The sequence below is a fragment of the Sprattus sprattus genome (genome assembly GCF_963457725.1).
Source record: "Sprattus sprattus genome assembly, chromosome: 16".
In the NCBI taxonomy this organism is placed as follows: domain Eukaryota; kingdom Metazoa; phylum Chordata; class Actinopteri; order Clupeiformes; family Clupeidae; genus Sprattus; species Sprattus sprattus.
Window position 1 is genome coordinate 19,479,299 of NC_137914.1, and position 12,052 is coordinate 19,491,350.

Consider the following 12,052-nt stretch of genomic DNA (forward strand, 5'->3'; position numbering starts at 1 on the left):
TTTCTATCTAATATTTTAGTCACAGTGCCAGTACTTAGTAAACCATTTATAATGATTAAAGTTATACTTCCATGCACAAAAATAAATATAAGGGTCATGATTTGAATTATGTATAGTCCCCTTCATCTTTTTAGTCGTTATCGGAAATCGATTTAATTAATAAGTCTCATAAATAATACATAAATGTACATATTTAATTCAAAAACAGCCATTTCTAGCTGCACTAGTCACCTGCCACATTAACCATGTCTACATGACATTCTGGTTCCATTTGAAGTTATTTGAAAATGGGGACAATTCTCAGTGATTTCTAAACTTTTGAACAGTAGTGTATAGACATGCACAATATGCATTGCATTGATGCACATAATGCTGTTACAATAAAATGGCAGTGCCAGTATTTCTTTACCAGAGTGAGACAATATATGAGCCTTCAGCTTGTCGGCTCTGTTGAACTCTTTACTGCAGCCAACATGATTCCTGGCAAAGAATAAAATGAAAACATAAGTTAACCTTGTTTTGTTCATTACAGGTTCATTATATCCACTTCAGAACAAATATCATGTGTTATAATAATTAATCCTGTCAATATTAATTGATGATGTTGTAGCTTGTATTTTCTACTTGCCATTAAGATCTATTGCTTGTACTTCACACTCTTGAATTGGGGGGCTGGTTCATGAACTTTGATTAATGGCATACTCTGATCATTTTGAAAACGTAAGCAACTTTAAACAGTCCTTCTAAAGTGACATGTCTTTCTCTATATTCAGCAGACTTAATGAACAAAGATACAGTATGTAGTGGAAGAGAACATGTGAAGTTTCATACTGTTAACAAGGGGGACTGTCTCAAAACAAAAAATATAGCCACATGCTGCATGCGGCAGTCATTGGGGTCCAAGCATGTGTGAAATGCACTATGTAGTCAAAGTCTGAACCATTCAATTTTTTCACCTGGTGAAAGAGGATGTGTTTTAGCTTGTTGTTGCAGCACCTTATGGCTGATTTGTTTGAAATAAAGTAAACATCACCTGCATGCCATTATGAATGTTTGTGTTTAATGTATATTAATGAGCCTATAAGACTTCATTAACATTGCCCATCCACACACACACTGCTGATATAGGTTTGGCCATTGGTGGCCATTTTGTTGAGTTTGTCAAGTTTTGTAGTTTGGAACATTACATATAGGAATCACACTTGTCATGTACAATACTTACATGATGAATCTATGGTAAAGAGCCTGCATATAAATTTCATACTAAATGGTATAATGCCCTTCAACATGCAAGGTAGGTCATTTTACTGTTTATGAAAGGGGAAATACTTATCTACTATCTAAAATTGAATATATACAGTATACGAATTTTACAGAAAGGACAGACTCACCTGAATGGACATTTGTATTTCTTAAGAGGCTCATGAATGAGCATGTGCCTCTTCACTTTGTCCTTCCTGTTGAAGGTGGCCTCACAGACTGAACATTTATATGGCTTTTCTCCTGTTGAGAAATTCATGCATTTATTCACATATTAATAATTTATTCAGAGAATATTCATTCTGTGTTTTGAGTTGGCCCCATCAATTAATGTTGCACCAATAAATACCGGATGTATCTACTGTCCTGAACACTTGATTGCATCTTCTTAACTTCTAACACAAGTTGTGTTATTATTAACCAATATGAGTTTTTCACTCGCAATCTTGAGAAAATGACATTCTGTTTTTTTAAAGACTCACCAGTACTGTCAGAATTGTAGTACTGTTGCCATGGAAATGTCTAAGCTGTCTGATTTATGTGTGCTACTGTATGTGTGAATCAGCCTGACTGCTGCAGTACAATACATCTTTTAGAGAAGTCTCTGGCTACAGGGAGAGACCCACGGGCCAATATGCCTGCCTCATGTTGGGAGGCAATCAAAAGTGAGTCAAAATTAATAATTGTATAAACTGCTAAGATGTCTCACTGTGTTTGTACCCTGCAAACATGTTTTAGTATATTCAGCTCCAGCCCATCCCAGCGATGGTGTTGGATGAAAGCCATCCCTTAGTTCTGCTGCTCTGATGACTGTGCAGCTATTTCAGGTAATCATTTTTGTTGCAGAGAGTGTCAGAATGTAACTACATCCTCCACAGAGTATTGTGTGAACAACTTCTGCAACAATCCTTTTCCTTCTAAAGCTGATATTTACATTTATTTCACAATAACAGTGATCCCAACACTGACTATACTAATGGCAATAGAAATGTGTGTACTGTGTACACAGATTGGTAGGTTACAGTTAATAGTTCTTTCTTGGTCAAGGAAATTGTTCATTCTACACAATTGCATTGAAGAAAAATAAGTTAATAGTGAAATGCAACATTAGATCAGTGACAGTAACGAAATACTATTATTTCCTTTGTCAGAAATGTCTTGTGGTTGTGTAACGCAATGAAAAAAATGCACCTCTATAATAATTTGGAAGGAAACTGATCACAAGATACAGGGGTTCAGGACTGGGCTCTGTCTAGCGCCTGGAGACAATTTTATGATTTTGGCACTATATAAATACAATGGAATTGAACATACAGAGTAGATACTATCAATATGCACATTAACACAAACAAACACATACATACATACATACATACATATATTTGTAGAGAGAGGGAAAGAGAGGGAGAAAGAGAGAGGGAAAAAAGAAAAGTATTGCAGAATCTTTGTCCACTCTACCTGAGTGAATTAGAGAGTGCAGTTTGAGGTAGTGTTCTGTTCTGAAGTACTTTTTACAGGTCTGACACTTGAACTTCCCACCTAGTCCATGAGTGGAAAGATGCCGTCGGAAGTATCTTTCAGAGGGGAACACCTACAATAATGAATGGTTTAAGGTTCATTTTGACACACAAGAACAAATCACATCCATCTACTAACACTGATCATCACCAATGTGTTCTTGTCCATAAAAAGTCATCCAAACCCACCAGAGTAAGTGGTATGGTGTTCCCCAAGGCTCAGTCCTTGGACCACTGCTCTTCTCCTTGTACATGCTTCCCATAGGTGTTGTCATAAGCAAATATGGGATTTACTTCCATTGCTATGCTGATGTCACCCTACTTTAGCTATCCATGAAACCCGATGAAATTGTACAGCTATCCAAGATAGAAGCCTGCCTGCAAGATGTTACATTTTGGATGGCTAACAACTTGCTGCTCCTTAACTCAGATAAAACAGAGGTTATGATTGTATGATTGAGAATGACACACTCTAACCATCTTCCCACACTCATGACATCTCATTAACATCCAACACTAGTATCAAAAACCTTGGTGTAATTATCAACCAAGACCTAATACTTGACACGCACATATAAAAAATATATATAAAAAAGACAAATATTTTCCATCTACACAATATTGCCAAAATCAGAAATGTTCTATCCCTCCAAGATGCAGAAAAAGTAATCCGCGCTTTTATTACATCACAACTAGATAACTGCAATGCTCTCTTGTCCGGAAGCCTCCAGTTTATCAAGAAAATGTGTTTAGTGTATGATCTCATTTCTCATGCCAGAAAGTTTAATGTGAGGGATATACCTATAGCAAATGTCATGCCAAAGAGTTCAATGTGAGGGATATGCCTATAGCTGATGTCATGCCAGAGAGTTTAATGAGAGTGATATGCCTATAGCTGATGTCTTGCCAGAGAGTTTAATGAGAGTGATATGCCTATAGCTGATGTCTTGCCAGAGAGTTTAATGTGAGTAATATGCTTATATCTGATGTCATGCCAGAGAGTTTAATGAGAGTGATATGCCTATAGCTGATGCCATGCCAGAGAGTTTAATGTGAGTGATATGCTTATAGCTGATGTAATGCTCTTATGTAGCTTTATGGATCTGTTTCTGTCTTCCCAGAAAAGGAAGTCATCTCAGAGTTTACCTATAGTAGGAACATGTGTACGTTTACAAGAGTTAATTTTGATTCTGTCCTTCTGGTTGACTATAAAGTTCATTGTGACCTCCCCCTAATGGCTTACTCAAATTCAGCAATGCAGCTTTTTCAAACCTACCTTTTGGCAATGAGGGCAGGGGAAATGATGACAGGCTGTTAGAAGATGCGTCTCCAGGGACTCCTGCGTTGAGTATTTACTCTGGCATTTGATGCACCTATTACACACAAATCACATCAAGAAATCAAGTTAGACTTTTTCAAAACAGACTGCTAGCCTTCTTTCTGATGTTTTTCATTAATCTCGTGCTGAAACATAAAGTGCTTTGCCACAATTTCCGGTTCCCAGACCACGCTCTCCCTTCGCTACAACATGTCTGCACAGAATTATATCTGTAACATCAGTTTTAAAATATGGTTTCTGATTTTACACTTTCAACACTGAACAGCGTCCTGAGCACTTACTAGAGCCTTGTAAAGCTCACCTCATCACAGAGAACAAAACAGAGGTTGGAATGCCTGTCCCTGACCCTTGCCATGTCAACACACCCTCTCCTGGTCCAGATAAGCAATGTCCCATCCATAGGAAACCAAATTGGCTTGCAAAATGTTTTGGAGTTTTAGAATAAGGACACTGGATGACTGGAAAAGTTTACTCAAAGAGCACGCAATTTGCTCCAAGTGCTGCATATCCATGCAACAGCATTGGCCTTGGATGGAGGTCCACCCCCATGGTCAGAAAAAGAGTGCACTATATCAACAGAGGGCAGAGACCCAAATGGCAATGTGACCAAATCCAGCTGCACAGAGATATGTGGTGAGATAAAGGCTAAAATGTGCTTATTTAATTTGGAACCCAGTGCATTCCCTGAAAGAGGCAAACGCAATGTTCTGAAGTGTTGCTAAAAAAGTTTGTGAGTCCCTTACGACATTTTTAACATCATAACAAAGCGACCTAAAATGTGTTCAGATCAGATCAGTCAATCACAACAGTCCTTTTTGCTGCCTGTTTAAAGCCCATCCTATCAACATTCACTTTCGATTATAGTTTTCGCTAACTACACCTTCATCTCACTCCCTTCCCAAGCTGTTTATGGTCTCTGATGTATGGTGAGAGTGTTCTAGCACAGTGTCTAGTCTTATGGTCTCTGATGTATGCTGAGAGTGCAGTTCTTTAACCCATGGTAAGAAATTGCAAACTTATTATTTTTATCTCCACCCCCATTATTTTAAAGACCCCAATGAAACTCAGATTATCCCTAAAACACTGAGCCTATTTAGCTCTGAAAACTAAAAATTATCTTGGGGAAATGGGATGATTTCATAGGAACAAATTCTAGAGACAAGTGTTATTGAACAGGCTTCCAAGTGCACCTGTGTAATGTCATGCCTGGACACTAAAGAAGGACAAATAGAAAAGCCACTGCTGTGGACAAATGATTGCTGCGTAGACCTTTCGGTAGGTAGTCCCCCAGCAAACTGATTTATCAAAACAGGAATGGAACCCTGTGTTGGCTTGAAGATAGCACCAAATGAACCAAAGATTCACAAAAAACAAAGACCTACTGCAACGGTAATAATGGTGAACATTTGCAGAGAGGAAAGTCTTTGTCATCCACATCAGCAAAATGTATATGTATAAAGTCAGCTGTCACAGACTCCAAAGATGGAAAATACTGACTCTGACCTGTACGAGGTGAGTTCTTTACGTTGGTTCCTCTGAGGGCAGAAGTTATGAGAGTACTGGTGCACTCCCAGTTCAAATAGTGAAGAAAACACCTTAGTACAAAGGTGGCAATGATAAGTGAGGTGATCCTGGTGTGATCGGATATGCTCCAGGAACAGGTCGAGCTTCTGAAACGTCTGAGAGCACATCTTCACCACACATTTGTACACCTACATTGACATAATCAGAAGGGAAATGGTTTGTGAGACCCCTTGAGACATATATGGTCAGTTGGTGATGTTACACCTGACACCAGACTACTGGAGAGCCATGCTGTTCATGTGATATTTACTGCAATATATTCACCTCTGGCAGAAGTGTGCTTACCTGTTCATTTTTGTGTTGGGTCATATGGGACTTCAGGCGGAAGTAATTGTTGAACTTGGCTGTGCAAAATTGGCACTGATAAGAGCTGTCAATCACAATGATCTGCTGGTTCCTCACTTGGGCTGCTGGTTTATGCCCCGCCCCAGAGTCTGCTTCACCGTGGCTCTTAGTCTCACCAATACATTCTGATTGTCCTGCAACCAAACAAAACCAACTTTGACTGACAACATTCAAGAGGTGCGTTTATAGGAGGAAATTCTGTCAATCCGACTGGAATCATTCTGATTAGATTATTCGGAATGTGCTGTTTACGTTAATGCTACAAAAATGATTCGATTAAGTGTATTGACATGTCACAAAATGCTAGTACAGATCACTGGACTAATGGACACAACTTTTCTGCATGCATTATCTCCCAAGAAAAACTGAAGAACCCAAAATCAACTGCAAAACAACGGTAGTAGAAAACCTAGTCAAATGTTTGGAATTTAGTATCTGTTTATTGATATTATTTTATTTAACTGTTCTTTTTTGTATTTAACAGCTGTCTTGCATCAGAAAAGGATGTGGCTACCAATATCCTATAGCTTTACTTATTATATGTTTTATCTTTATTACTTTTATTATTATTCTTAAGCAGAAAAATTATGGACTTTAGAGTGGTATCTGTGGTTAACTTACAAACCCCATGTTGTCTTCTGAAACCTACAGTTAACAACTTTCAAACCCATGTTGTCTTCTGGCCTACAGTTCTAGCACCTACAAATCTGATTTATTCTATGCAAATTCTGGCAATACATGTGTTTACTTAAGCTAACTAAGTGGTTGTTGTGAAACACAAATCTTGCGATCTGTACTCTAGCTATCAATTAAGGTCAGGGTAACCAGAGGTTCAGAAGTGTACAGACTTACAGCAAGGGGGGCGTGGATTGAGGCGGAAACACGGAACAAAACACCTAAAGAGCCATCTACAGGTAAAATGTTTTATTGCAGTTATCATACAGTATAAAAACTTAACTGCTCATAGGCATTTTAAAAAATATATGTTTTATTAAAAGTTAAATTGCAGGTAATATGTGAGCCCACCGTGGAGATGTTGGTGGTTTAACCACAGTCTTAGCCTGAACCACCTATTTGAACTGTTGCCCTCAGGGAGACGCTTTAGGACCCTCAAAGCCAAAACAGACATTCTATTCTATATTCTAAAAACTAGTCTTGAGATTTAGCCAAAAGTAGCAGACATTTACTGTATCTCAGTCTCAAGGGGGCAAGTTGCCAAAAATCTGTTTTTTGGGAAAGGGGAAGAAAAAGAGGGCAACGTTTACAGAGAACTCATCATCACATAAGGAGTGCATCTATATTGTCTGTGTATATTGAACCATGTTCAAACAGCCGGCCACAGAAAACTTGGGTTCAATGTGTGAGATGCAGCATATGGCTTCATGCTGCATTGCTCAGGTAAGGCCATTTATGTTTAGCACAACTGTGCCTCTGAATGCAATTCTGATTAGGTGATTATGTGGTTTGGCGGTTTCCTTGGCAACACTTTCAGTGATACTGCTGGATGATATTACAGGCATGGTTGGTTACTTTTATGTTGACCTTTCCTTTAACAGAAACCTTCAAGCTCTGAACATAGCCGACATGGGTGTTGGATTCATATTGGTGATTAAACTATTCATCAATTTCATATAGTTTGGTTCCTAAAGTGCTATAACTTTGGAGTGACACTTTTTTGGGGGGATATCAGGGCTACTTCATGCACATGGATAAAATAGGTGTTAGTCACAGGTACGTTTCACTCCCCATTGTCAAAGGGAATGGCCCAACAGTCTGGAATGTCATTGCCCCTCAAAGCCATCATTTTACAAAGTCAGTGTGAATAAAAATGGAGAGAAGAAAGACCTTTTTACTTTTTATTGAAAATTCTGTAGTCCAAATCCAAACATGCAATGGATCAATGTGCAATTAGGAGAGACCGCATTTCATAATCACGTTTACAAAACCTGTAATAAACACTTTTAGCCCCATTGTTAGTGTCATTGAAGTTCACGAGGATACAGGCATATGATCAAAGTAACTATGGCTGGTTTCTATCAAGACTAGAGAAAAGACCGAATTTAAGTCCCAAATTAATCCACACTAGTCTATTTAATGCAGTATGCTGGAGTAATTCGGGTTTGAAATAACATGAAATAAAGGTAAAAAGGTCTAGTATTTCGCAGATACTTTTATCCAAAGCAACTTACGAAGGCATCCTGCGATGTCCGGGTCAACTTTTTACAAGGCAGTGACGCTAACAACTGTACCAACAACACCCATAGGCCCTTACCAATGCACCACCAACACACCAACACCCATAGGCCCTAACCACTGTACCACAAACACCCATAGGCCCTAACCACTGTACCACCAACACCCATAGGCCCTAACCACTGTACCACCAAGACCCATAGAAGCAGTTTTTTTTTTTACTTTTGGGTTACTCTTGCTTCCAAGAACGCCTTTTTGAAGTGTTTTTTCTGTCATTTCGTATGAAATCAGCCATCTGAGCCTTCCTCCTGAGGCTCCTCTCAAAAGGCCAATTCACACCAAAGATTTGTAAAGACACGAAACCTTTTGCGTAATGATGAATTAATCGTTGCAATCCATTGCAAGAAATGTTTTTCTCATATCACAGTTGCAAGGTTTTAGATTATGATTATGTGGTTTTCACAGCCACTGAACTTGAATCACATTCACCCATTCAGTGATGGACACTGCCAGACGACACACATTCAGTACCGATCCCCTTTGCTGTAAAACAACTGCACCCATTAACCTAGTTCGCAGACTATCAATTAATCTGTACCTTTCCAGATGTTTGTTAGGCTATTTGTTTCGGTAGCCTATTAAGAAAAGTCCGCACTATAATACTTTATTCCATTTGAGGGGTGATGTTCCTGGTGCAGTTTGTCTGCTTCTGACTGTCTGTAAGGAGGATCATGCAGAAACTACCAGCTCAAATGTCATGAAACGTGGTAGAAAGGTGTAGCATGGGTGAAGAAAGAACCCATTCAATTTTGGAGCGAATCCGACTAATGGTGGTGTTTCCGGTGTGCCAGCAGTATGGCCGCAATGATGAGTGCTCCATCGCTGCTTCCTAGCTTTTTGTTTGTTTTGTGATTGTTCATCATGAAGTGCTTTGAGAGGCTAGTCAAATCCTTAATTTGCTCCTTTTAGTTTCAAGGTTAGCATAGGTAACATATACTATGAGTATCTGGGTATGGGTCTGGTATTGTGTAGTCTACTCAGTCATTAGGCTGGTAGGCTATAAGTATCTGGGTATTGGTCTGGTATTGTGTAGTCTACTGGGTCGATAGGCTGGTAGGCTTATCGTACCTGGTGATGGGGAAAGTAACCAATAGCCTACCATGATGCAGGTTTAATAAAAACTAATTTCTGTCAGAAAGCAATCAAACTGCATGTCAAAATAGAGAATTGATTCTCTCAGACTAACTAAACTGAAACTGGTGGAAGGCACCAAAAACCAAAATACAAGCAGATTTTCTCAATATCTTCACTATATTTCTTATTCATTTTGCACATTATTTGATGGATACAAATGTGTCAACTTTTGAAAGGTAGTTTAGGTACAAATCTGTCCAGGAATGTCAACTTACCAGTTTGTTCTCTGTCGACTTCTTGCTCAGATTGTTCTTGGTTTTGGTCAGCACAAAGGGGTAGCACCTTGATGGCGATGGGAAGGCGGGCGCCTGCACTGCCTGTGCCACTGGGCCAGACCTTATGTGTCTGCATGTGCTTCTTCACGTTGGACTTCTGGGCGAAGGCACGGCCACAAACAATACACTGAAAGGGCTTCTCACCTGTATGACTAGAGAGAGAATAGTCCTTTTCAGTCGTTAAGTACAAAAAGGTGACAGTGATAGATTCGAATACTCTCATGTGTGGTTCTATGAACAAACTTTGGCTGTTATCCAAATTGGGCAACTTAGAAAAACATTTCCCCTACCCAAACATTCCTAAATAAGTTTTCAATGGAAGCATTAGTTTGGGAGATATTACTTGCCTTCGAATGTGTTGCTGGAGATCAAACTTTTTAGTGAAGACTTTTTCACAGAAATCACATTTCAGCCTCTGAATCTTTTCCTTTACCTGCTCTGTTGAGACAAATGTATTTTATGATTTATATGGCATTTTATTACAACTCATCTTCACCTTAAATGTACAGCACATTGAATCTGGGGGATCTAGAAAATAAAATACTTTAATCAGATAGGATAGTGATAGGTTTGACACGAAATGAGCTGGAGAGAAGAGGTGGGGAGTGGGATCGGGAAATTACCGCGGGTCGGATTCGAACCCAGGCCTAGTGGGCTTTCAAGCCTGTACATGGTCGGGGCTGCTGCTTGCGCCACAGCACCCCCACAAGGTGGCATTGCTCCCAGTAAATTGACACTTTCCAAGAACAATGAGAGTTCAAATCATTTTCCATTTTATGTAGATAATGTCCGCCATCTTACACCCACAGCTACACTACACACACAAGTTCTGCACATTCAGTACAATCTGTGTGCTACTGTGTAGGCTCCAAGGAATGGTAACTTTCATCCGAATGACATTTCTTTTACGTTTAGATGCACAAAAACTGCAAAATAAATGTTCATTGGACTGCTTGCACTTTTAGTGCACAATTCTCACATGTTCATAAGCTACTTGCTATTTTTTATGGCCTACACGTATTCTACCCTTGACTTTAAGTGTTACAGTCCACAATTCAAATCCCATACAGTTTTTGTCCAATTCAGTTAATAGATCCTTACGGTCCTCTAGCTGTGTGTTCACGTAAAAAAAAAACTCCAGTATGGAGTTGGCTAGGACCAACCTATAAGCAATCCTGTCCAATCAACACGGTGCTTCAGAAGCAAGGAAGGGTTGAGTTCAAATATCAACAACCTTTTGCGAAACCAAATCCGAATCTCTATGAGTCTATGGTTTGCACACCATGAAGTCAGTTACATGCTTTGCTTGGAAATACAAAGGGTGCCTATGTAGCTTAGCTGTTTGGCCCCAGAAATGCATCAGGCCTATCCCTTATAAACAAAGCAAGTCATTGTTATCAACCAAGCAGGCCTTTTGCTTATAAAACAAAGTCTAACCCTAGGTTAATTGAAGCCCATCACAAGATGTGTTAAAACAAAACAAATATATGTTATTTTGCACTATTGCAAAATTTGTCAGATTTCAGACTTCTGTATTTACAATCACATTACTGCTTTATGAATCACTATCGGCACAAGCAAATGTAGAAAATCGACTACAATGCCAACAGTTGTGTAAAATGCGACAAATTACAGATTTAGTATAAGCCTGTATTAAAATGATCAATTATAAACATTTAAACAAATATAATTTCTGTAACTATTTTCACCTGTATCCCCACCCAAAACCCTGATTGTTTTTTAGTTTTCATTTAGCAGCTGATATGTAATGCTAAAACACCTATTGTTTCGTTACAAATGGAACAGACCTGGTTTAGACCTGCTTTTATGAGGCGGAGATTTCTCACGCAAATTAGAGACGCACTCTCCTCAGGTAGTATTTCTAAATACCACGGAATACATAATTAGGCGCACTTACACATTTTGCGATTAACCCCCACTATCCCTTATAAAAAGCTTATTTTTAACCATTTCAGCAATTGCATGGTATGTGTACTCTATGGTAACCCAATGCGGGCTACAATTACATTACATTGTCGATAAGTTAACAGAACATTATGTGAAGGGCAGAAGTTGCACTCTCTTTGTCTTGCTCTGAACGAAGGTTAATAAAAATCACATGACTGCTTACAGGTTACAACTGGTCAACTTTCTGGTCTTCGCTTTTCGGACCTCTCATCAACAATGACCAAACTGATTGTGTATTGACAGCTATTCAAAGGCCTAACTCACACTTACTGTGCACTTTTTTAACCTGATCTCCTTTCTCTTTGTCAACTTGAGTAGATTTAGTACTTAGTGCTTACTCCAAGGTCTCCTATTTCTCCTTGATTGGTGTTCTTCAC

The 12,052-nt window shown here is 39.0% G+C and overlaps 1 protein-coding gene across 1 annotated transcript in view; it reads right to left on the reverse strand.

The window, feature by feature from the left end:
* The window catches only part of znf341 (zinc finger protein 341), a gene marked incomplete at its 3' end in the record, with an annotated part of 29,838 nt that overhangs the window by 1,718 nt on the left and 16,068 nt on the right, over window positions 1-12,052 (reverse strand). The window contains exons 7-14 of the mRNA XM_080853628.1: window positions 10,055-10,145; window positions 9,648-9,859; window positions 5,986-6,179; window positions 5,620-5,828; window positions 4,054-4,150; window positions 2,719-2,851; window positions 1,392-1,503; window positions 410-480 (exon numbers count right to left, since the gene is read on the reverse strand). Coding sequence (XP_080709754.1) covers window positions 410-480; window positions 1,392-1,503; window positions 2,719-2,851; window positions 4,054-4,150; window positions 5,620-5,828; window positions 5,986-6,179; window positions 9,648-9,859; window positions 10,055-10,145 — 1,119 coding nt within the window. The remainder of the gene's footprint in view (window positions 1-409; window positions 481-1,391; window positions 1,504-2,718; window positions 2,852-4,053; window positions 4,151-5,619; window positions 5,829-5,985; window positions 6,180-9,647; window positions 9,860-10,054; window positions 10,146-12,052) is intronic.